General features: G+C 33.2%; 1 protein-coding gene across 1 annotated transcript in view; it reads right to left on the minus strand.

The window, feature by feature from the left end:
* Positions 1-378: 378 nt before the first annotated feature.
* LOC129945028 (protein tweety) overlaps positions 379-27,947 on the minus strand; it is a 31,892-nt gene continuing 4,323 nt past the window's right edge. The window contains exons 2-8 of the mRNA XM_056054688.1: positions 20,709-20,886; positions 9,411-9,718; positions 8,579-9,339; positions 8,356-8,528; positions 8,282-8,293; positions 7,546-8,221; positions 379-2,365 (exon numbers count right to left, since the gene is read on the minus strand). Of these exons, the coding sequence (XP_055910663.1) occupies positions 1,984-2,365; positions 7,546-8,221; positions 8,282-8,293; positions 8,356-8,528; positions 8,579-9,339; positions 9,411-9,718; positions 20,709-20,886 (2,490 nt within the window). The 3' untranslated portion in view covers positions 379-1,983. The remainder of the gene's footprint in view (positions 2,366-7,545; positions 8,222-8,281; positions 8,294-8,355; positions 8,529-8,578; positions 9,340-9,410; positions 9,719-20,708; positions 20,887-27,947) is intronic.

Below are 27,947 nucleotides of genomic sequence, written 5' to 3' on the forward strand. Positions count from 1 at the left end.
AAATATAGGCATTATAAATTATACCCAGATCAGAAGGGTTAAAAACTTCTTGCATCTTCGGAGAAAACCTAAACACTTAACAGCATTTTTGGCTTTGTCGAATATGTGATCACAAGTGGTTTGTGCTTCACATACCTAGAATTTAAAGCTGTCAGTCTTCTCGATGCAAGTATCACCCTTTTATATAGGCATTGGGGCATGGTTACGCCTTTGCGACAGTAGACATCTTTGCGTTTTCGAGTTTTCGGTTTCTGATTACCCATTTGACAATGCTGCTGTTGGTAGTCCACATCAGAAGAACAAGGATGCGAATTTGAATAATTGATACTTTCATAGTTTTGAAAAATACGTTTACGACTTAATCTATTTGCTCAAGTTTTAAAAATAACCGTTTTTAACCTTATTTTTATGTTGAAATTGTTTAGACAAATTGTTGAAAACTGTTTTAGCATAAATGGTTTAGTGTTTTTTCGATTTTTTGAATATTATATGATGTAATATAAATATTTCAACTTAATGTTGATGTTTTTCGAATGTCTCAAAAAACCTGACTGATATATTATTTTTGAAGTCGGATTTGAATTAAACCATCCAAAACTTATTCCAAAAATTTTATTGGCAGTGAGAAAACCTTGTCGACCAGTGTTTTTAGCGATGTCGTAGTATACACTAAAACCCCTTCGGAAAGGAAAAATAACGTCCGGAGAGTAAGATAGATTCACCAGATCTATTTTAATCCTGATAAGCATTCACACATGAGGGGCTATCGACGCTTTGCAGAAAGAGTCAAAAAGCCTTTATTGTCAAACGTAACCATCATTGCGTTGCTGTGTCTCATCAAGCGTTTTTGAAAATAAATGTGAAAACGGAGGGTTTGGTCTTAAAAAATACCCTTTTCAATGGAGATACATGGATGGATTCTTCTACACACAAAATTGCCTCAGGGACAATATCGTTGATCTAAGAGAAGCTTAAGATAGGCTATCGAGAAGTCGATATTCTAACTCTCAACACTGATTTTTGTGGTCGGAATTGGAGAGCAAGTCTAAAAGACATCTCACAGGAATTTTCAAATTCTTAAGATAGTGTTACCGGAAAAAGTGTCAAACATATCAGTTGAAACAGTGAGTCCTACTATAGGTCGATTACTACACCGTTTAACAGCTTGCATTAAAGCCAACCATTTGGCCAATTAAATGAAATAACAATGAATACAAAATACTGTAAGTGCTTGTGTTATGGTGTTTATAATTTAAGCAGAACTTACAAATATCACGACTAGGTATACCTCACCATGTCATCCAGGTGTAGTTGAAATTAAATTTAAGATAATTTTAGCCTACAAAGAACTCCTTGACTTTTATTGTTACATCCACTAAAGTTATAGATCGAAGACCCTAATCACATCTTACCTAAAATAATATACATTTATAATAATTTTTCAAAATAAATTAGCAAACATTTTCATGCCATTTTCATGAAATTTAACATAAAAAGCTAGCTCTCATCTATACAAGTTTTTAATCTATTTATCCCACCCCCCTTTCAAAAACACACACGAGTAATGTGTTTTCTTTTGATTCTTATTTTTGTATTCCAATATCTTACTCATCGATTAAATCACAATTTTCATATAATAATTAAAGAATCCATTAAATTGCAAATTAGTTTTAATTTTTTTAATAATTATTTGATCAGCCTGTAGCGTAATTTGCAATTTTCATAGAAACAAAAATTATCCTTCATCCTTTATTTTTCATTTTTCATCATCAAAAAATTAAGCCCTTTTTGTGTTTTCCAAAGCAGCAATTTAGGATAAACGCGGGCGTGTTTTAAAATCTATGCACTCAATATTTGTTTGTTTTGTTTTTTGAAATCTTACCAGCAGTAAAATATTATTATGTATGGTTTTTGTGTGTTTACATATTTATATAATAATATTTTCGATCGGGTCTTATTTTAAGCTTAAAATTTATTTAATTTTTAAAGTTCAGTCACAGCATAATTTGATTCATCATTTAACGCTGGTGGCGGTGGTGGTGGCAAATCTTGGTCATCTCCGTTCGATAAATTATTATTGGCACTCATTAGAGGAGTACCGACTTTGGGGGGAGAAGAACCCATACTGACCGCTGATGGAGGAGGAGGTGATTTTGTTTGAGTATTTGTTGCACCAGGTGGAGTTGGTGTCACTGTCGTTGACGGTGGTGATGGATTTGATGTCGTTGTCATCGCCTGTCCATTCATATGATTATTGCCTCCATTTTGAGATTGTGATGATGGTGTGAGTGAAGGATTTTCAATTCTAGGCGGTGATATCACCTTCATATGAGGCGGCAGTTTCATCGGTGGCCGTTGGAGGGTTCTAAAAATGTAAATTAAATTTATAACATTCAAACCAAAAGTATTAGGGAAAATTGGAGAATCTTAAATTACATAGAAGCATTAAGTTCAATTTAAGGGTATTGACATATTTTTGAAAATTTCGAAAACAAATATCAGATTAAAAATTATATTTTTATAAACTTAATAATTACATATTGATACAAATATAAATATAGATATGAATATAAAATATAAATATAAATATGAAAATAAATATAAATATAAATCTGAATATAAATATAAATACTTCATATATTTTTATTTTAAAAATTCTGTTTGAAAAGTTATTGAATTGAAGTTCCCTAGAATCTAAATTAAACGCAGTAAGAGAGATCGCTGTGTGTGTGTGTAAGTATGAGGTTGTACGTCCATACGTAAGTTCGTCAGAGATATCATTTATGTATATCTCAAGAACCATAACAGGTTTTAACTAATAAATTTTGTTTTAATAATAACAACATCAAAAATGCAAACATGATTTTCAAGAGAACTTAGTGGCTGTTTCCTTTCTTGTTAAAAAAGTTGTCAGTTGAATTATTCTTAAAAAAATCAAAATTGCCAACAATATTTTGCATATAATATTTTGATTTCAAAGTCTATTTTTGTTAAGGAGATTTTAAGTCGAAAACCAATTCTACTAATTTTAGATGCATTTCTAAAAAGTTTTTATATAAAAATCGATGCCACTTTTCCTTGTAATGTTAGCTTTACCGAATTGGCTAATTTTTGAAGTCCAGAGAAGGTTTGTACGTAGAGAAAATTAAAAAAAAAATCTTGAAAAGGTGTAAAATCAACATCTTTCTATTTCTATACTCCCATATACAAACAATTAGTACTATACTTAAAGAAATCCCGATTTGTTGATTACTTTGGAAATGTACAACGAAGCTGTAATAATAAATTGATATGATATGTGCCTAACGATTGTAAATAAAACATTAGCACAGTTGGGTATGACCGAACCAAATCGTGAGATACATGATTTTTTTGATTTTGAATTGCAAAGTGAGCAGGAAAAATCAATAGAAGCATTTAATCGAAAAAATGCATGATTTTCGCGGTAATCAACAGCTGTTTTGGTGGTGCTTTGATATTGCTGCCAGGGGACTTTCGTCAAACATTGTCTGTCATTCCTCGATCAACTCCTACTCATGAAATAAACGCCTGTTTGAAGTCATCAGTTCTTTGGAGTTATTTACGAAAACTGACAATGAACATTAATATGCGTATTCACCTACATAATGATGAAACTGCCCATGAGTTATCAAAACAATTGTTACAGAAATCATGATTGGTTGAGAGAACGTACCATGTTAGCGTCGAAAAACATTCATAACAATGCCATTGATTTTCAAATTAAAGCGGAACTTACAGGTGTAGTCACGACATATAAATCAATTGACAGTGTTATGAATCAAGATGAGGTAATGAATTATCCAATTGAATTTTTAAATTCATTGGAACCGGCTGGTGTACCACCGCATTGCTTGATCCTGAGAATTGGTTCTTTGATTATATCGGGTGATTTTTTTGAGGTTAGGATTTTCATGCATGGTGTCAAAGAGAAAGATGCTCAGTATGCTTTGACATTTCATCATGAATAGCCGAACGATCTGCCACAAAGTCGAATTTTCAGTGAATGGGCCCTAGAAGAGTTGGCAGAAAATCCGCTTTTTTATCGACAAATTTTGTTCAGCGATGAGGCTCATTTCTGGTTGAATGGCTACGTAAATAAGCAAAATTGCCGCATTTGGAGTGAAGAGCAACCAGAAGCCGTTCAAGAACTGCCCATGCATCCCGAAAAATGCACTGTTTGGTGTGGTTTGTACGCTGGTGGAATCATTGGACCGTATTTTTTCAAAGATGCTGTTGGACGCAACGTTACGGTGAATGGCGATCGCTATCGTTCAATGCTAACAAACTTTTTGTTGCCAAAAATGGAAGAACTGAACTTGGTTGATATGTGGTTTCAACAAGATGGCGCTACATGCCACACAGCTCGCGATTTTATGTCCATTTTGAGGTAAAACTTCGGAGAACAATTCATCTCAAGGAATGGACCGGTAAGTTGGCCACCAAGATCATGCGATTTGACGCCTTTAGACTATTTTTTGTGGGGCTACGTCAAATCTAAAGTCTACACAAATAAGCCAGCAACTATTCCAGCTTTGGAAGACAACATTTCCGAGGAAATTCGGGCTATTCCGGCCGAAATGCTCGAAAAAGTTACCCAAAATTGGACTTTCCGAATGGACCACCTTAGACGCAGCCGCGGTCAACATTTAAATGAAATTATCTTTAAAAAGTAAATGTCATGAACCAATCTAACGTTTCAAATAAAGAATCGATGAGATTTTGCAAATTTTATGTGTTATTTTTTTTTAAAAAAGTTCTCAAGCTCTTAAAAAATCACCGTTTATTATTGCGAAACATTAATACACCAAAACTGTGTAATGGCACCAGATTGGCAGTGAAAAAGCTATTGCCAAATTTGATTGAAGCTACAATCTTGGTTAATCACTGATAAATCAAAAGGAGAAGTGTGTTGGATACCGAGTAGCCCTATGATTCCAACTGGTATGCCATTTGAATTCTAAAGGTTACAACATCCATTGCGTTTATCATTTGCGATGTTCATAAATAACGCCCAAGGGCAAACACTTCACGTTTGTGGTGTCAATTTGGAGGAATCATGTTTTTCACATGGCCAACTTTATGTTACCTGTTCCAGAGTTGGTACACCCAACTGTTTATTTATTCATGCTCAAAATGGACAAACTAAAAATATTGTTTATCCAACTATTTTAGACTTACCCATATAGACCCACCAAAGTAAGAGTTTTTTTTTGTTTTTAATCAATAAAATATAAACAATATATCAATTGGGTAATTTGGATATAGCTAGCTATTTAAAATATTTGTTTGTTTGAATAAATGAACTTAATACTCATTTTTTTATTACTATGCCTATGCGTAGCAAAGCACGTAGCGAAAAAATCAATATCTTCTATGGTTCACTAGCTCTTGAGAACCAAACATCAATTTTTGCCAAATGTGCGTACTATTTTTTTGTAGATTTTATTTTTCTATGAAAAAACTTACTGTTGGATTTTTATAAAAAAAAAATACTGAATGACGAAAACAATATTTTCTGTAAGATAAAATTTATTTTAAGCAAATTGTTTACTAAGTTTTAGCTAGGCTTTTTTTTTGTAAAAAAAAAACTGTCAATTCGCTTTTTCTCAATGTTTACCAGATGTCCAAAACCTTGCTCTTTGCTGCTCAAAATTATTTAAAGATAAAATGATTTTTTGTTTATAAAATATTCGAGCTGACGTTAACGTTATTTGGATTAAAGTTAAAATAAAATTAAAATCTTCAAAAACTTAGTAAAAATTAGTGTTTGACTATCGATATCTTGTGAATTAAATTTAATTTTGTTGTTAACGTTTTTATATTAGAAAAATAACTTTAACAAAACTCAAAAAAACTACAAAAGCAACAAACAAATTATTTTCGAATCAAGCACTATAGTCAAATCGATAGACGGGTACGGATGTTAAGCTATCATTGAAAAATATAAGTGACTATACGCAAAAAGCTATTTCTAAGTTTTCGATTTCTTTTTGTGGACGTATCTTGTTTTTCAATTTGTATTTTACGATTTCATGCATAGAGACCTTAACACCTTTTGAAAGTCATAAATATGCACACTTGAATAACTTTAGGAATAAGTAAAATTTTGGTGCACATTTGCAACACAAATGGTTTTCAGATATTTGGAACATTTTTTCACTGACGGATTTAATAATCGGCTGTACTTAGTTAAATACCTAAACTACAACAACGCCTTCAGTAGGGCTGATTTTTGACTTATTGAATGGACTTTTATGAGGTAATTTGAAATGTTACCCTAAAGCTTTGCTTAAGATCGTAAATATATTAGATTAAGCTCAACACCCGAAGAGACCTATTTTCTATTTTGTCGCGCTTTGACAGCTGATAACTATATGTCATTAAGAGAGTAAGTGATAATGGGCAGGTTTGGATAGCGTAAGGGACTTCATACGCAGTCAACTGCATTCTGTAATAATACATTTTTACCAATGCAACTATATAGTCAAACAATTTAAACTCGGAACTTTATTTCACTAACCTTTACTTTCTACTTTTGATGGTGCAAAAACCACCAAAAATATTATTGTCTATAAAACACTCCTTAAGCAAGGTAAAAGCCATTTGGGACTTGTATTTTGTATTGTAAAGAAATATTACTTATTCCTTTTAAAGTTTGACAACGAACCCTTTTATACTAAGCATTAAATGGAAGTAATAAAGTTCAGCTTTTAATTGAACAAAAAACATGGTCAGCTGTCATTTTGACATAAGTGTCATTGAACTTGACTTGATAGCTTCATATGTATATTTTCCTTGATAAACTTTCCAGCCAACTTTTCAATAGAGTAGCATTAATTGAAGGACATTTTTTGGTAGTAAGTTTCTTATGTCTTCTGAAAATGCCCAATTCGCCGCGTCGCGGTCGGCCGTAGTCCGTAGCCGTAAGGTGCCGCTTTCGTATCTATGTATCACGATAACAGTACTATAGATTTTTTATCATTTCATTTTTGTTTATTTTATTTCAAAATCTGTTTGTAGCATCAGTGTATTCTTTTCTGTTCTTGAATTTATAAATAAAAATAATAAATTAAATTAAAAAAGTGTACCTAAACTTAGGTCAACTTTCGTCTCCTTGCCCGAAGTTTGAAGCTACATTACGTTTTGCAAATGGTAGGACACATAATACCGTAAAACCGGTTATAAGGCTTTTAAAAGCTCGACGTATCTAACGTTTCGGTGTACACTGGTGTTAGTGCACGAAGTTTACCACAAAGTTGGACTGTGAAAATCAAGAAAGTTCGTTTGATGTGATGTGTTCCAACTTGTAACCCTTTTTTTATTTGTAGTAAATCATCTTAAGTCGTTTGTCTGTCGTTTTTATTATGAACTTGGCTTTCAAGAGAATTTTTATGAGATTAATTTAGACATTAGAAGTGATTTTAAATTAAGCGTAACACTTATTAATATTTAAAAACAAATAATTATAAAATTACTAAAAAGACGTCAATATGAATTGGAAAGTAAAACACAGAAACAACTTACTTTGAATAGTTATTGCTTGGTTCTTCTCGTTTAGGCGATTCTCCAGCATCCTTTGGAATCTCTGGCAGCGGGCAATTCAAAATAGATGGCTTATACTTAGGATCGAATTTGCCACCCTGTCGCAGAGTCGAACACTTATAGATTTGTTTGTCCCGTTCGTACATAGCACTGTCTATGCTATTCGAACTTGGAACTTCTATAGTTTCTTTCGGTGGGGACTTTGTTGTTAGTTGATTAGACATTGGTCCTGGATGCTGTTGCATGTGTGGCGGCAGTGGTTGATGTGACTGCTGATGCTGTGGATGTTGGCCGTACAATGAATGGGGGCCGTTGCTGCCTTGGGAACTTTGTCTTCGCATTGTCGCCGAATTGGAAACGTAAATAGGTGCTGCACCACTTGTTGACTGATAGATCGAATGTGGATTACCACTGGTGACTGGCATTGGGCCTAGTTGTGCTGGAATTTGCTGGTAGATTTGATTTTGTTGCTGTTGAAGTTGTTGAGCGCTAGCTGGAACATATGGATACTGCTGCTGGTGCTGGTGCTGATGATGATAATGAGCATGCGCTGCCGCTGCTGCTGCTGCTGCGGCATGGGAATGCGGATGAGGATGATGACAGTAGATGGGTTGCTGCGATGGTTGACGGTTGTTCATGTCGCTACAGGCTGACGATTTTCAGTAAAAATCATTTGCTTCCAAAGTTTTGCATTGTTTGCTTAATGTTGCATATTTACCGTTATTTGGGCCTGAGTTTAAAAATTTAGTTAGTAAAGTCGTTCCGATATAAAAGTTTAAAGTGTTAACTTACCAGTTAGATGTGTGGGGCTATGATTGTGCGATGGCAACCTTCCCAAAGTATGGGTGCCCATAGCCCTCATGTTCTGCTGCATGTGCGCGTGCCCCATCATGTCATGCTGCTGTTGCCTCTTTGATGGATGCTGCAAGGTGTGTGATCCACTGATCGCCGGTGGGCTGAAGTGTCTGAAACAAACAAAATAAACGCATGCAATGGAGGGTACGTCATTGCTTACCCATTTGGATTCCGAGGCAGGGTCCGAGCATTCATCATCTGTTGATGGTTTTGTGGTGCTGGATGAGAGATGTATGATGGTTCATCTACTTGGGCGTAGTCGTTGCGTTTTCTAATATAAATCCATGTATGTGAGTCCACCCAAACCATGATGGTGAGTAAAATTGCCGCAATGAAGCTAGCAATCAACATCAGAACCAATCCGAGCAAACCACCTTCACAGAGACCTCTGGCGGCAGTTAAGAAGTTATGATGAACCACCTTACAATCGACCAATGCTGTCAGCTGGGTTAGAAGGCGCTCACTACTATTGAGATCCGCATTGACCGCACCTAGCTTAGGTTGCAAGCCAGACGATTTAAAGAGAACCAAGGATATCTTCATAACGGTAGCCATAGCACTGCGAGCGTTATTAAGGGAGTTCTGAGACTCTCTCAACCGCTGGGTAAATGGATTGGTGTGGCCTGGTTCACATTGGGTGTAATGCAGGAGCACATTTGTTGGCAGATCCCTCGGTGCAGTCAAAACTAGAAAATCTGCTGGATTAATGCAGAGGTCTCCAACAGCCACTGATGACGACAAATAAAGCCCGGACATCAACCATGATCCGGTTACTGCCAGGAGGCCACAAACGCTGAAAAGTATAAGTGCGCAGCGTGAATGACGTGCAACGCCAACTAAAAGAACTGCACACAATACTAAAAGCAACGCCAGAGTTGCCACTGTGCCTGGCCATCGAATCAATTCCCACTGGTCACCACGCTATAAATATGAAACAACAGAACGGCAAAATATTAATGATGGGATTACCTGTGTAAGTTGAATGTACTTACTGAAAGATAATGTGTCATTGAAATTCCCATTAATGGTCGACGAATGTCACCGGCTGCATTTGTCGCCAAAGTAACATTACCCTGCACTATATTAAGCGAAACAAATAGAATCGACAGCGCTGTTTGATTATTTACTGGCTGATCAAAGATGTCAGCTAATTCAACTAATTGTGGTCGGATACGATTTTTCAATGTGTTCTCAAGGATGTGAGTTTGATTTCGAATCGTAGTGACCAAATTGTCAACTTTACGTCCAGCAGTCAGCACTTCCAACAGTCCATTGTGGAGATCGTCATTACCATAAAGACCTGTAAAATAATGTAAATAATTAAAGCATAAAATACCAAATTGGTCATCAAAAGTTTTAAGTAAATGTATAGTTTTCATTTTCATAATGTATGTCCCAGCAAAATGAGGTGCAAAGATATTTTTTGTTTCATAAACAGTCAACAAATTCTTTACCTTCTAAATTGAATACGCTGTTCAAAGAAACCGAATTCAACTGCCTTTTTGACAGATTCATATCAATGAATTGTTATTCCAGATTTACACTATTCTGTCAATTGTATACTGTATGTACGTGACAATGGGTAGGTTAAGACTACCCAAAGGGTTTAAAGGTAAGAAAGGTTTAGGAATTTGATTAGCAGCTATAATCATTTTGTCTTTAAATTGAACAACAAGATTTAAGTTACATATGTGTTATAGCAGATCCTATAGATATTTGAAGTAAGTCAATCATTCTATGTTTACCTTTACATATTAAAACATTACACCACCAACATTGGTGGAGAGGGAAAAATCGAGGGACTTAAAATGCAACCCTGTGAAACTCTCTTTTTAGATTTAAATTGATTTGACAATCTCATAATATAATAAAATACTAATTAAGCAGTAATCAACTAAAATTGTACAATTTTAAGTTAGTCAACTTTGGCTAAGCAGTTGTCAATTAAAAAGCAACCCTGAGTAGAAATGAATTTAAGACTGCCAAAAGGATCACTTTTTGTATCCCATTTAGAATATATAAAACCGAAAACCAATTCAGTCAAAAAGTTCACACTTGACTTTTTGCTTTTGTATATACAAATTCTCCTTTGAATATGAACTGTTCAAAATTTAAAAATTAAGAATTTCCGTAAAACCCTATTCGACCAATTATAAAAATGTCTTCAATAGTTTGGTTCAACAAAAAGTTTAAGATTATAGCCTTTGAAGTAATGTTTAGGTGTAAACTTTTTACCTTCCTCAACAAAAGTTTCAAGTAATATAAATACATGTATCATATTTTGACACTAATTTAAAAAAAAATAGCATTAATAATTTACTCTTTGATCCTGCTATATTATAGCAAAACATGTTTAAGTTCAAAAATTAAATAAAACTAGGAACATTTCAGTATTTTATCATGAGAGATATCTAGTAGATGTTAGATCCGAACTATACTATTTGTTTGTATGCTACTTCTAGAGCAGGCATGTCAAAATTGCGGCCCACATCGTATATTTTGAGGCCAAAGCTTAATATAGGAACAACTTTCATTTTCAATAACAGCTTAACTAAAGCTTTTTATGAAAGTGAAGCGGTGATGTATCCCAATTATGTTTTGTCGGAGTTGATAGCCAAACACTCGAAACCTTTTACAGAAGGTGATTTCACCGAGATGTGTTTGATTAAAGCTGCAGAAATTGCTTATCCTGAAAGTGTGAATGCTTTTCAAAGGTATGTCTTTCTTTCAAAATACAATTGCGGTAAGAGTTACCGATTTGGCTGGCAATACAAGTGATCAGATCAAAGCAAAGTCAAGGAGATTTGAAGATTATTCCATTGCCTGTGACGAAAATACGGACATTAGGAGCATTGCTCAGTTGGCTGTGTTTTTTCGTGTTTCTAACACGAATTTTAATATTTTTAAGGAATTATTAGAACTAGGTGTAGTACCCGTGGCATGATGATTAGTGCGAAGGACTGTCATGCCAGAGGTCTTGGGTTCGATCCCTGCCTGTGCCATCTAAAGTCTTTTCACGGGTACTGCCTCTTGCGAGGAATTGACAAATCCTTTAAGAGTAAATCTTGTCATGAAAAAGTGCTTTCTCAAATTAGCCGTTCGGATTCGGCATATAAACTGTAGGTCCCCTCCATTCCTGACAACAGTACTCGCACACAGGAATGGTTGAGAGTTGTTAGTCACTAGGCCCTAGTTATCAAACGGACTGGTGCGCCGACCAATTTAATTCTAATTTAATATCTTCAGTATAATCGCTGCAAATAAACGGTAAAGTGAGTTCCTAAAGTGGATAGGGATTTGACTTTCATTTGAAACATAATTTTCGAGTTTTTCATTTGTACATTTGATACCACTTTGAGGTTCGATTGATGTGTTCGTATAGAAGTTTCCAACAGATAAAAATAGTATGACGTCATTTTAAACTCAAGATTAGCTCTTGTATTTGGACAGAATTTCTTTTCAATTTATTAACTTATTTATTTATTTATTTTGACATTTCTCGGAGTTTCAAGGTCCTAGAGTCAAAATAAAAGATGTCTGTGCGTGCGTGCTGTGTACGTATGTCCGTACGTCAGTTCGGCGTACGTTCGCGACGTTTTTGTTTGTTGTCCATAGCTTAAGAACCAGAAGAGATATCAACTTCAAATAAATTTTGTTATACAGATAATAGTACAGAAAGATGTAGAAAGGGCTCTCAAGAAAATTGCGTATGTGTTTTTTTTTCACCATCGCAGTTTGAAAAAAAAGGTGAACATTTTAGCTAACCCTAAAAATCTTACGCACCAATAAGGCTATAATCTGTCCGATAAAAATTGGCAGTACAGGCCTTATGGGAGAGCTTTTTAAAAATCAGTGGCGCGCTATTTTCTACACCATACCCAATTGAAGGAAACTCCTTTAAAAAGTTTAATAAAACACCCATGAATTTTCGATGGCATCCAACGTAGATCCCACAACGACCTACCTGGCACACACTTGAGCATGGCATGCACTGATCGTTCTCTGCTGCTTTTCAATCCTCATTAAATCACACACATTCAGAGTTGCCTTTTTCAATTTCTTAACTCACTTCGTATTTTTTTCTTACTTTTTCAATGGGATTCTGTTGAGGAGCTTTTGCTTTGAGAGCTTTTTTAAAAGTTCTTAACGATGAGTGTTATCGTGTTGTGTTTTGACTTTTGCATTTCTTTTAAAGTTCTGGAAATCAGTTAAAATGCAGTTATAAAAATCATAGCCATTTTATTTGAGGAAGTATAGATGCTGTGGAAAGCCTCATCATAAATTTAGATGAAGAGAGCAGCAGCAGTAACTACTCTTCGGATTAAAATGTATATATGTATGTATATGTAAATATTATGAAACATGAATTGTTATTTATTTTTGTTATGCTTGTTTATTTTATTTTTTTGTTATCTTAATATTTATGAATACATTTTTTTTGTTTGTTTTTTATCAAAAAGGGATTAGTCCTACTGGGGATACCCTTCAAAAACGCGCCATTTATCTTACCTCTTGGTGGTGTGGAAAAAGATAATTTTTATTTCATTTTCATATATAATTATGAACAAAATGAAATTTCAATGTAAAAAAGAAGAATGGTAACCCTGCAGTTATTTTTTTTAGCTTTTTCAAATTCAAAATGCGCATTACGGCAACCCTGTAAGAGATTTTTTGAGAAAGGTACTTATGCGTAGGAAAAGAGTGCGAACGAGATGCAGATATCCCTATCTTCCCTGTACTGCCAATTTTTATCGGACAGACTATAGAGACATTGTAATGTATTACCAAACAAGTATATTTTTGGAAAAAAATCCAATCAACGTTTTTTTTTATTCAAATCAAAAAACCTAAAAAAAACACTTGTCAGCTCGAACATTTTACGAATAAATGATTTTATATCTAAAACAATTTTGTGCAACGAAAAATAACATTTTTAACATCTGGTACAATTTGAAGAAAAATCGAGTTGACAGGTTTTTTTTTATGAAAAATAAAAACCTAAAAACCATAACTAAAAGTTGGTAAACATTGAATTAAGATTAAAATATCTTTTCTAAAATTTGAGATTATGGGTTCAAACTTATTTTATCTTGTGAGAAATATTGCTTTCAATATTCAGTAAAATTTTGAGAAAAATCGAATTGAAAGCTAAAAAGTGATTTTTGACTCAAATATCTTTCCAAAAATTTGAGATATTGGCTTCAACAAAATTTTATTTCATAAGAAATATTGTTTTTAACATTCGGTAAAATTTTGAGAAAAATAGAATAGACTAAACTGAACTAAACTTAACCAAATAAAAGTTGGTACAATCTACAAAAACTAGTACGCAAATTTGGTAAGAAACTGATGTTCGGTTCTCGATATCTCAAAACCATTCATTCATCTTATTTGTGTTTGTTTTTATAAGAAACAAAAACTTTTGCGAAATACTACTAAAATTGGTAAAAATTGGTTAGCAACTAAAAATCTCGTTAACAAAAATAGATTTTAAAACAAAACTATTTCATCAAATGCAAAATATTGTTGGTTGGTTTAATTTAACTGATAACTCTTTTAACAAAACACGAAAACCTACGATAATTTTAAGCAAGACAAATCGACAGACGGGATGGGAAGTTATCAGTGTGGGTTGCATCCCAGCTTTTCTTTTGATAATTATTTTTAAATTATTTTCTTAACATCTTAAGAGAGTATATGGGACCATGCCCACCAATATTTGGAAAAAAGGTAAAAAGTATTTTCAAACATTTTTGTGTGTATTCACTTGAAGCGGAGATCGATCTGTCCAAAACCTTACCCATACTTAGTATGTACTATTGAATTTTCAAAGTTGATATTTTATACTTCTAGTAGGTAGTAATCAAGAATTAGTGCTTGGTTTTAGTTTTTGAGAATTTAAAAGAATTGACAAAGGTCAATGTGGTTTCGAATCTGGGTCGACTTATATGTAATCGTGTCAGTTGTGCCTTTATTTTTTATAAATTACTTCATTTCTAATCCTTTTACGTTCCAACCATAAATAAGTTAATCTTTCTCGTTATACTCATACAACTAGCTATTTTTAATGAGACCTCATTTTAGTCATTTCAAAATAATTCACAAGCTGACCTAAAATTAGAAATGGATATTAATCATAATACAGGAAATAAAACAATCACTCGTAGGCTTTAAAAAATATCGTTATTGCCTTGCCTTAACGAACTTCTAATTTATTTATATGTTTATCTCATATTAATACCACACTGACACTCCATACTTTATTAACGCGTCACACTAAAGCTTACTATAAACTATTTTCGTAACAAAATATTTCCTGTCTATTTTATTTTTAGCATATTTCACTCGCTTATCTCTCCTTAAAATAGAATGAAACACTCCTTTGTCTAAGTCTACCCTCTTAAGCCGATTAAGGAGTTTCGTTTTTGTGTCCTATTTGTTTTTAATGAATTTAATAAAAGCTTATAAGTCACACTCTGATTGTTTCTAATGGTTTCGAACTCAATAGAAAAAAAGCCGTGAAAAACAATAAGATCTATAAAAGTTCGTTTGACCCAATTAAATTAGCATACTGGGTAATAAATCGCCACCGCTTCAGTCCGAATACAACTCTCGCTATAAACTTATTTATCATTCAAATTTACCGGAAAAAAATTGACAAATTGTAGGTAGGTAGTATACATATCTATGTATGTGTGTTTATATAAAATCAAAGTTTCTAATCACATTAAAGACAAATGACATAACCGCTCCTCCGTTATGCTTTTGCTTTGCCTGCTATCTTCGTATGGCTATAAATTACTCCACACAAATATTCGTATTATCCTAATATCGACCATAGACTTTTGTCCTCATTTCAGGACATAACCCATTTTCCATCCACATTGTCGAATGAAATGCGCGTATATGCTTGTATGGTATATGTATATGTTGCATAGCCAACGCCATAGCATATACGGGTTTGGGCGTATCCTGTTTCTCATGTGTTCAGTTCCAGCTTCGGCGATACCTTCCTTCCTTTGTTGGACTGTAAAAGGAGAGTTTTTTATTTTTCTTTTTTTTTCTTTTTTAACTGCTTTTTGGCAATGTTCCTAATTTTTAGCATAAAATTGGGTTCGATTGAATATGAAAACACACGCAATCTAAATAAAGGATAAGGATATACAAAATATTTTGTGTCATTGGGTTGAACTACTACTATACCGACAGCACCACTCCCACTGGACACTAAAGAGAATTTCCATTGAGTCATGAACAAATCTCTGGATATTCACCTGTGGTGTGGGTTGAAGCAAATGTAGAATGAGTCATACTAACCTGGAACATTTTTCATTTTTCATCTGACAAAGGTTCAAAGTTTTACAAGTAATGTACTACATATGTGTATGTTCTTAGAGGAAGGTGCTTAAAAAGTTAATAGTGGAAGTATTTTACGTAAAAACATCAACGAACCAATAAAAGGTTAAATAAAACATGTTATCTTTTTATGGTGTTAGGAAGAAAAGATATTTAAGCTTCCAAAACTGCTCTTGTCCCTTTAAAAAAAATGGAGGTAAAATACTGGCCTCAGAAAGGGTTTTTCAATTGGCGCGGGTAGATTTTGGTACACCCATTTTGTTTTGGTGACATCTGTCAAATCCGTTGCTTATGCTAAATCATCATGATAAAGCATTGTTATCAAAATGAGTGTTCGTTAACGCAAACATTGCGAACATTGCACCCATTTGCGGTAGACGTGGTGGCCCTTCATAGTGGACTCTTTAAATTTTAGTGGTCAAATTTGAGACGACCGGATCAGTACACAATCAGACAACACCCGTATGTACGTGCAAGGAACGCAAGATCAACCAAGAACATCGCTGCGGTCCGTGGAAGTGTACAGCAGAACCCGAGGCAGTCTATTCCTCGCTGTGCACTAGAACTCGGACTTTCGCAGACTTCAACTTGGCGAATATTGCGTAGGAATGAAGTTCACTTTTATTTAAAATAAGGCTTTAAAAGCAACTTTAAAATCGAGAAGACAAAATGAAAGAAACAGTACTGAAATGCTATATAAGAGAAAAACATTTATGAAAATACGAAGTTCTCAAACAAGATCAAAAAGATCGATTTGATTGTCCAATGGAAAATTATAATTATAACTACTTTATGAACATATCCATCGAGGTACAATTCAGTTATCAATCAAACCAGCATCTAAGAATACAAGTAACGAAATTGATTTTGAGACTCGAATAAACGTCAAATAATCATCCGCAGTAGGATTCTGCGTACCTTTATTAGGCCTTGATTCCTCCGGCCGATATTGTATTTATAATGCATTTAAAATCGTACGATATATAACTATGTTCCTCAATTTAATTAAATTTAATAAAATTCTATTTATTTTAATCGAACAAAAATTGGGGTGATACCTTAATTTTTTTTATAAAGTATTTTATATATGTGAATTAATGGAAAAGCCTAAAAACATTTTACAAACAGCTTGGGTGAAACGCGTAAGGACAATTAACTAAATTTCTTTTTCAAGTTAACTAAATTTCTTTTATCCAAAACTGTTTTAAGTGTTATGAATGTATTCGGGCATTATAATGAATATTAAATTAACTAAATTAATGTGGTTATATGTTTTAGTTTACCCAAGGTTTCGATTTTAACTTAAAAGGATTTTCATGAAGCCATCACAAGTCAATATGGAAAAAGACAGAATTGATTAGTCCTTATTTAGATAACCCAGGCTGTTCTTTCGTTGGTGTGCTCGTTTGTACAGTTATGGCCAAAATAAAAGGAACTAAACCTCATTTATGTCCTTAGCATATCTGTAAGACAACATATGTATATAAATATTAACCATTTAATTAGATTGTTTAATCTTTTTGGTCAAGATTGTTGAGTTCGTTTTGTATAGGCTTGATAAAAATGAAAATATAAATTAATTACAAATTTTGTAAGGAACTTTTAAACGAACTTAAGAGATGTAAACTGAGTTTAAATTTTGTAAGTAAATACAATTCCTACCTTGATATTTTTTTAGTAAATACTTTTGTCTGTGTTGAAAAGCAACTTATTCTCATACGTGAGTCTAATTTCAAAGCAATCGGTCAGAAAAACGTTACAAGGAGCGAAGACTAACTGGAAGTAACAATTGCAAAATACTTTGCTGTTTAAAAAATATAACTTTGAGTGTTTGAGCGAGTATTTTATCGGTAAGAAATTTAATTTAAAAATGATTGCAACAATTATTTATCAATACTGACTATTGAAAAACATTTAAAAGGTACTCAAACCGAAAAAAGCGAAGGATCAACTTCCCCTGAAGAAAAGATGCGAATATTTTTGATATGTTTGCGATCCGGGATTTCAAGTTGACGTTGGCCAAGACACAGCATTTCATCAGAGTACTGTATGTAGCAAAACTCAGTCCAAAAATCTTCCCACTGGATAAAGTTTCCTTAGAATTAAGATGAACTTTAGCAGCTACACATGATTGGCTTTTGAAATACAGTTTTATATCAAGCCTTGCACCCATTTAAAGGGTGATTTTTTGAGGTTAGGATTTTCATGCATTAGTATTTGACAGATCACGCGGGATTTCAGACATGGTGTCAAAGAGAAAGATGCTCAGTAAGCTTTGATCATTTTATCATGAATAGACTTACCAACGAGCAACGCTTGCAAATCATTGAATTTTATTACCAAAATCAGTGTTCGGTTCGAAATGTGTTTCGCGCTTTACGTCCGATTTATGGTCTACATAATCGACCAAGTGAGCAAACAATTAATGCGATTGTGAACAAGTTTCGCACTCAGTTTACTTTATTGGACATTAAACCAACCACACGAATGCGTACAGTGCGTACAGAAGAGAATATTGCGTCTGTTTCTGAGAGTGTTGCTGAAGACCGTGAAATATCGATTCGTCGCCGTTCGCAGCAATTGGGTTTGTGTTATTCGACCACATGGAAGATTTTACGCAAAGATCTTGGTGTAAAACCGTATAAAATACAGCTCGTGCAAGAACTGAAGCCGAACGATCTGCCACAACGTCGAATTTTCAGTGAATGGGCCCTAGAAAAGTTGGCAGAAAATCCGCTTTTTTATCGACAAATTTTGTTCAGCGATGAGGCTCATTTCTGGTTGAATGGCTACGTAAATAAGCAAAATTGCCGCATTTGGAGTGAAGAGCAACCAGAAGCCGTTCAAGAACTGCCCATGCATCCCGAAAAATGCACTGTTTGGTGTGGTTTGTACGCTGGTGGAATCATTGGACCGTATTTTTTCAAAGATGCTGCGGTGAATGGCGATCGCTATCGTTCAATGCTAACAAACTTTTTGTTGCCAAAAATGGAAGAACTGAACTTGGTTGACATGTGGTTTCAACAAGATGGCGCTACATGCCACACAGCTCGCGATTCTATGGCCATTTTGAGGGAAAACTTCGGAGAACAATTCATCTCAAGGAATGGACCGGTAAGTTGGCCACCAAGATCATGCGATTTGACGCCTTTTTTGTGGGGCTACGTCAAGTCTAAAGTCTACACAAATAAGCCAGCAACTATTTCAGCTTTGGAAGACAGCATTTCCGAAGAAATTCGGGCTATTCCGGCCGAAATGCTCGAAAAAGTTACCCAAAATTGGACTTTCCGAATGGACCACCTAAGACGCAGCCGCGGTCAACATTTAAATGAAATTATCTTCAAAAAGTAAATGTCATGGACCAATCTAACGTTTCAAATAAAGAATCGATGAGATTTTGCAAATTTTATGCGTTTTTTTTTTTTCAAAGTTTTCAAGCTCTTAAAAAATCACCGTTTAGAAATAAAAAAACCCGCTACATTAAAGCTACCTATAATGGTAGGGAGTGTGTTACAAGTGTTGTTTGTGAATGGCCCAGTTTAGTCCATGATTCAATGATTTGGAAAAAACAGTTTTTTGAATCAAGTGAGAAATTCAACTGATACCATTTTACTTGCAGACAAGGGATACGGGATTCCCCAGTGGGAATCTATTCAAGAACCCGACTAGAAACAACGAAAAATCACACAACAGATTGCATACAAAAGAAAAGGATATTATAGAGCGTTGTTTTGGTCAACTGAAAAACAATTCCCGATCCTTCAAAACTGTGAACGTGTTGAATTGCAGAATGCAAGTGAACACATTTTTAGAGTGTATATTGGCGAATTTTTGATATGTCTCCAAAAAAGCAATCGATTTGTTTTAGTAGATCTTCCCAATAGAAACCCGTGCTGCTTCACACGAATATGTTCTTTGTTAATAAAAAAAAATAAAAGAAATAAAATGGATCCAGGAGATATGCTAGATTTTATTTTAGTTATACTACGTATAGTTATATAGTATATCTGATTGAAAAAGATTTACCAGATGGAATGGCGGCCGGTTTGATTAATAAAAAAGGCATAATTGGCAACATAAACAGATTTAAACAAAAATTGAACACCTTTTGAACATTGTTAATCGATGTTTGGCCATTGCAATTCATATTTTCTTTAAGAGAGAGAAATCATTTGTACACTGTTTAAAAAGGCCAAAAAGCCTTTGAATCACATTTTGGAACACGCGGGATTGCATGTTCAGAACGTATCGTTAGTGCAAATATTTTTATAGGAAATCATCAAAACTGACATAAAAGCTGTCTACCTATTCTTAATTTTTGTAAAGCTTTATTTTTCATATTTTTTAAATCAAGTTAACGTTTATTAGACCTTTTTTTCATTTAAGTTCTCATAAAAATCTTTTACTGATTAATTATATTTTCAATATATTTGCTTACCAACTAACTAACTGTAATACACTTTTTTCATAACCTATTTTATTATTGTATGATTTATTTAAATAAAAAACACTGTAAAACTGAAGAGCAATAAATGTTAATATTATTTTGGCCATAGCTGTATTTAGTCTAAAACTGTTTGATGTACTTTAATTCATATATCACAAAAATCAATTTGTTGTTTCCTGAAATTTAATGAATTTTTAGAAAGGTTATACAACTTTTAAAACAGATTAACATATATATAGGTACATATTATGTATGTTTAATACAGATACCAATTAACTTTCAGCTTAATGAATTTATCATATAAGTTTCGAACCATATATGTAGACTTAATCCTTATACCACTGTTTCAAGAAAAAAACATGATTGAGTATATTTTCGTCGTCATAACGCAGGGCATTAGATAATCCATTTATGTTAATATCGTAAATAATATAGCATATGATAAAAATCTACGCTCTGCTAAAAGTCCAATATTCTTTTAACTTACCTAATCCAATAGCTGCACAACACATCACCGTCACAATTGAAAGTGCTACTTTTAAGCTTGTTATCGAATGCGCCGGTCTTGGTTTTCTATCACAACATCTTGTCATCAAATATAAAAGTAGTCCCAATAGTGATATAATTAAAAGCGCAGCCGGTGCAGATCCCAAAATTCCCAGACTCTATGAAACGAGAAAAAATGGAATATATAACAATTAAGCAAAATGAACCACAATTAAAAAAAAAAAACTTTTCTTGGTTTAGAAAATATTCAATTTTGTAGTAAATTAAATTATTCTTGTCTATACTTAATGTATTTCTGGTACGATTTACTAATTTTTTTGCTGTTTTGGAGAAGTAACAAAAGTATGAACATGTGTAATATTTGCTGGGTATAAAATTATTATTCTATAAAACATAAGATATTAATATCTTCCTAATATTTTGTTTTAATTTTTAATTCTAGCTTTTTTAAACATTTGAAAAAGAAGAGGAATGTTTTTCTTAAAAGATTTAAGAACAAAAATACAGATAAGGGGTTGTCATAATGTTTAAAATGAGATATTGGTTCAAATTCCAGCCGAGAGGCACCAATATGGTCTGAAAATTCACTTTCGAGGCGACAACCATCTCTTGACAAGCGAATTTTCATAACCCCACGAAATCTTGGAGACCACGTCAGAGGTCACCAAAAGTTTCCCTTAATAAATTAATTGTATTGTCACATCAAGTGACAGCTGTCAAAAATTCCGAAAAAGTATTGCCAGACTGAAAACCATACTTTAAAGAAAATACCCGTTATCTTAAAATTAAGTGAACCAGATGGCTCTCAAGAGTTCCTTAAAATAAAGTAGGCAACAGCAATATATTTAGAATTTCCCATAGAAAGTTATTGTAGTTGGTCAAGGTGCCTAGAATCTAAATACAATTTTTTTAGAGAGATGCCTATGTGTGCTTTTTACTTCGTCCATATCTCAAGCACCAGGAGATATATCAACTTCAAATAAATTTTGTTATACAGATCATGATGCAGAAAGATGGAGAAAGGACTCTCAAAAAAAAGAGTGGGTTGCTTAAAAAAAAGAAAATTCTGGGTAACCTCAAATATTTCACGACGCTATCACGCTATCGACTTGAATTAAATTTTGTATTATACTCCTATATTGTGACGTGATATAAGATATAATAAGAAATGGTTTTGAAATTAAGTGTTATGAAAACGAAGAAAGATATTTAATGTTCTTACTTCACCCAAAATATTATTATTATTTATGTTTTGTTAAGGTTGTAGAAAAATTGAGACAGGCAGGGTTGGAAAGTTATCAGTGTGGTTGGCATCCCATTCTCTATTTCAATTGTATTCTACGAACTTTTGTTAAAATCGATGCAGTAGTTTACTATAACCTGCTTAATTAACTTTTTACGATGTGGAATGTTCGAACAACTTCTTAATGTATCTTTTTTAAGATTTTAAAACACCAAAACCAACGCCAGTTGTTTATGTATCATTCAATGATGGACCATTCAGAGGGAAATCAATAAATAAAAATACATATGGATTTGTCCCTTAGAAATATCATCACAAAGATACATAAGCTTTGAAATACCTACAGTCCTAGCATTTATAAGTGCTCCTTAAGAGAGGCTTGATAGTTCGAAAGCTGTGACGACAGTCATTTTGTAAAGATTTGATGAATGCTGTATAACTTGACAATAATAAAATTAAGTTCACCGTGTATTTTTGTTGCAATGATAGGGAAAGATAGAGTGTAGCATTCGCGTAGTACGGCTAAAAATGAATCTCTGCACTTCGGCTTAAAATAACGGTAAAAAAGGGTGAGGCAAGAAACCTTGCGTCGATGTTCGAGTGATGTAAACGAGTTGATGATGCTAATGTCACCAATCATTTAAAAGCTCTTCTTTGAATACTGTCCGAGAGGCTTAAATAAGTTACTGGAGCACCAACCCAGAGATGAGAGTTATATTCAAGTTTCGAACGTATATAGATCGTATGGTAGATAGAAGCCAGATCAGACGTAGAGAAATCTTTTGCATCTTCTAAAAAAACCTAGACATATTGCGGAATTTTTGGCGACATCGCATATGTGATCGCTCCACTAAAGGTAGTTGGTGATGCACATTTGGGGGATGTCGAGGTTTTCCATTTCGTTGATGCAAGTGCCACTCATAGATAGTGGCAAAGAGGGTTTATCTTGCTTTAACGATACAAGACAGCATTGGGTTTTCGAAACATTAAATTCCACACTGTTGTTTATTTCCCATTGTACAATGCTGTGTAGGTCAGAATTTAATTAGCTAATCATATTTTTCTGTTGCAGTTCCACAGAAGAGGAGGGTTGGAGTCTGGAAACGAATATGAAAAGCTATAAGAGTGCTATCCTCAGTAAAATGTATTTGACTAGAAGTAGCAGACAGGAGATCATTTATAAAAATGGGGAAAAGGGTTTACCTGTTTTAATCTTGCGAGATAAAAGAGGTAAGAAAATAATATTGGTGTGGAATGAAAAAAAAAGTGTTTATAATATCGCATCGATTGTTATAATGGACTGTCACTGTCAATGTATGCTAAAAATAGTGGTCTTGATTCAAAGCTCAACCAAAATATCATGTTATTAGACATAATGGAACTGATGAGCACAAGTTTCAGTAAGGATGAGTATGCAACTTATACGTATTTTTGTTATTTAACTATTTTGCTTATTTTAAGTACTTATTCAAATCTTAATGTTTCTTTAATATTTTTATTAGACCGAGAACTGTCTTACTTTGGGCGTGAATGGGAACCAGTTGATATAAAAGTCGTAGGCAGTCTTAGTAAAGTATAACAGAAACGTTCGTCGGCCGTCTGAGAAAAAGTGCACCAAAAATATACCTTTTTCAAAAATTGAAATAAGAGAAGACTCGCTGATCTCAAATATGTTTTCGACAGACGTCTAGGTGGCCGTATTCGCCTGCAGAGGTCGACGAAAACGAAAACGTGATTTTTTGGAATTTTTAGACTTTTGGGGAACCACTTTAAATTGGTTTCATCACTATGTTTTCGACTCACTGATTGCTATTCTACGTGGCTGCATTTTCCCGGCAGACGCAACCGGAGGTGCGTTTATTTTGGCGTCTTTGGGCTTTTAGTAAATCACTTGAGATTGGTCGCATTCAAAAGACCTGGACTCCTTCCTAAGTTCAAACATTTACATTGTACATGACAGACTTGTATGTGACCGTATTCTTCAGACACTGGCCATCAATAAAATATATTGCAATCGAAAGCTCTTCGATACCAGAGTATACTAACAAAAAATAACTTTCCAACCCATTGAACAGGCGGGGAATTTTAAATTTAATTTAAGGAAACCACTTCTGTTATCTGTGAACAGAAAGATATTAACCCCAATAAAGCACCACAAGTTGAAGTGATGCCAAACTATTGACTACCCGTGGTATTTGTGTTTTTTTTTCAAATAGTTTTTGATTACAACCTATTGTAAATTCCAACAAATACAAATTTAACTAACAGACCTTTAACCAATCCAAACCATAGAATATCGCTATAAAAGTGGTTAACGCTTTATAGTAATTTATCAATTGTAGTTTTAAAGTAAAACCTTTAAATTATTGGAAGTTTAATAGGGTCTAACTCCTAAATATGATATTGTAACTGACAGACTTTTAAATTCAACAAACTACTCACTATCAACATTTCAGTCCTGAATGTTAATTGCTAGTTTGTATGTTATCAATTAATATTTGTCAATACAAAGAATTTGGCTACCGATAATAACATTCCAAATTTCAGGCTTCAAAGTTTAGCCAAAAAAAATGTCACGGAAATATCATGTTTGAAAATAAATTACTTATGTATAAAAAAAAAAAAAAACAATATTGAATAATCATTTAAAAATTAAATCAATGAAATCGGAGTGTTTTGGTTACCTTTTCTATTTAATTAATTTATTGTTTACTTATATCAATTGGTTTTACTTACAACAACGACAGACCACAATAAACAATCCAAAATCTTAATTTTGCAACCATAAAATAATTAACCATATATTATGTTGAAAAAACCTTTCTGTCCATGGTACTCTCAGTGTTTTGACGTTTAATTTTCGATCTACTTTTCAACAGGGCTGGATCCAGACATTTTATCAAGGGGGATGGGGGTTTACACACTTAACATAAAGACGAGTTTTTGGACACCGCTTTAATGTTCTGTAAATATTCTGTTACGAAGGTTGACAAAACAAAAAATTAATAATGTCTATCTCAACCTTATATTTACATATTTCAATTGCTAAATTGACAATTTTACTTATTAGATTCTTTTAGAACACTGTTGTCCAGAAAGATTCCAAGATCGAATAGAAAAATGCATTACTTAAGGGCTCACATACAATAGTTTAGTGGGGGTTTGGGTGCATTACATGCAGAAATTTAAGAAATTGTGTTGAATCCTAGATTTTTTCTATAAATTTGAAGAACGGTATACAAATATAGTTGCAAAAAGACAAAAGACAAGAAAATGAGAAAGCTTGCTGGAAAAATTTGATCTTTTTATAGGAATATAAAACTGGGTTTAACATGAAAATGAAGAATCTATTATTGCTAACTTTTTTCAGTTTGCTTACTAGTAGATTGGAGTTGATGCTAGAAGACAGATTCCAAAAAGATACTGGGGTGGAATCGTCTAAGGCGATAATAATTGACTATCATATTTTTGATAGTCAAATTGACTATCATTTCCATTCCGTATGTGTAAGATGATTCAACTCAATTCAATTCGATTGAACAGTTTCAGATTCAAGTTTTCAAAATTCATTGTAGCCATGGTGAAATTTAAAATTGATTATTATAAAATATCTAAATAAAAGTATCGAATTGGCTGTGTTTGAATAACATTCTTACTTTTCATGTGGTTTTTCGAATGTTGTATGCTTTTTCGGTCACAGGGATGTGTTTTTGCAACTAAAAAAGGTAACTGAAAAAATGTTCCATTCGGTTTTTGCAAACGTCTGGTAGCTCTATTCAGAAACGACATATTTGTAGCTGTTAAGGTATCAATTTAACTATCAGCTTACATAGACCAAATTCGATTATTTTTATTGTCATTTAATATTTCATTTATAGCAAATATGTTGATCAAAAAATAAGTCAGTAAAATTTAAAAACTGGAGAGAGAGAAAAATTTTTGTTTCTGAAATTTAAAGAAAGAGGGCTACATAATTAATCTAAAAATTTTATGGTCAAGATTGTTTTATTTGAAGGAAAATGCTCTCATCATTATGACAGAGTCAGTTGACCCCCGAAAACAGAATATAATCCACGTTTCACTGCAAGACCCTTTAAAAATTGAGGTTCCTGTACATTACTTTTGTTTTTTTTTTATCCCAATATAACGAATTTAAAGTATTATGGACTAGAATCTATATGTGAAAACTGATAATCTTTCAAAAAATTATGTTACCGTTTTCTGAAGATAAAATTCTGCAGAAATAGGTTTTTGAGCAAGACAAGACATCAACCACAAGCAAGGTTTATATGCAGTGGTTCTAGGTAGAAGCTGCAATGCATCCAACATTGATAACTTCCGACCCGTGTCCATCTGTTGGTTTTTATTTCAAAATGTTAACAAATAATTAATAACAATGTTTTGTGTAAATCAGAAACCATTTCATAGCAGTTTTTTTTGTATTTTTTTGTTGTGTATGTTTTCGAATTTCTCCAAAAAATATACTTAAAGTTAGCAACATTATTTTTCACATATACTTTCAATATCTGTTTTTGTTTTCGATATTTTAAGTCAAAAATCTATTTTTACAAATTTCGATTGCATTTTTTTAATGTTTTTATTTCTTTTATACAAAAGTACTGATTGGATTTCTCTAAAACCATTATCTTACGCCAGAATCAAAATTTAGCACAGAATGAAATCAATTTTAATTCAATATGCACATGGTATTAAGATTCGAATGTTAACTTTTACGAAATTTTATGTAGTAATTACTTGAGATATTAATTTCGTGAAAAAAATCCACAATATTTTTAGTAAGATGAATTAAGTTTAAAGCCAATCAATCAATTTTTACCAACTTTTATGTTTATGTTTTTGTAAAAAATGTTGGTACGATTTTGCTCCCAATTTTACCAGATGTGAAAAACGTAAGCAGGCATTATTTGTTCATTAGATATTCTGTGCCAACCAAAATATTCGCCAAAATTGCTGTCGTAAAAAAATCATCGATGCTATTATTTGTAAAACAAAATTAATTTATTGTTGATATCTTCAACGGTTCTTAAGATATGGATAGAAAAAAAAATCTATCCGGATCGTACGGATCCACTTATAATAATTAATAGCTACGAGTACATTAACTTTCTATGGGAAGTTAAAAAGAGGCTGGAATATGTATCACACCGAGAAATTCCCATCCTAGATGTCCTTTAAAATAATGAACTTCCCATAAGAAGTTATTGTAATGGGTCCGATTTGTCAAATTGAAAATTATTTTTTTTTTACACTTCAGAATTTCAGAAAGTAGTTAGCTTATAGCAAGCTTCAAACCACGATCAGAGGCTCATCATAAGTGCATGTGTTAGTTGTTAGTAAGATAATAATACAATTAAAGCTCAAAACACGCACAAAATACAAAACATAATTAACATTTAACATGAATTAATACAGAGCAACAAAAGATAAAATAAAGACGTTTACGATAGTGGAGCAGTGGTTCTAAACAATGATTTTAATCCCACCTTATTTAAATTTAGATCTATCGATGACAGTTTAAATTAAATAAAATGCTCATTCGACTTAAAGCTTCATTTTTCCCATAGTTAGTTCTATGGAAGTCAATATGTATAAAATCAAATGTGCGCAGGTGATGAGTTCCGCCCCGGTAATTCAAATGTACACAAGAAAGCAAATAAGGTGCATCAATTTCACCATTAATGAGTTGATGAAAAAATACTAAGTCATTATTAACAGGCCTTTGATGGAGAGATTGCATTTGAAGAAGAAGAACACGATGTTCATAGGGAGGCAGATCATAAGGATCTTCCCAAGGAAGAACCTTTAGGGCAAAGCGAATGAAATTATGTTGAATTGATTCAATACGTTTTCTACGAATTTCCTAATAGGAAGTCCGTACCTGCGAAGCATATTAAAGATGAGGACGAACATAGCAATTATACAAAGAAAGGGTAACATAGGGATCATTGAACTCCT

This window comes from Eupeodes corollae, chromosome 2 (assembly GCF_945859685.1).
Source record: "Eupeodes corollae chromosome 2, idEupCoro1.1, whole genome shotgun sequence".
In the NCBI taxonomy this organism is placed as follows: domain Eukaryota; kingdom Metazoa; phylum Arthropoda; class Insecta; order Diptera; family Syrphidae; genus Eupeodes; species Eupeodes corollae.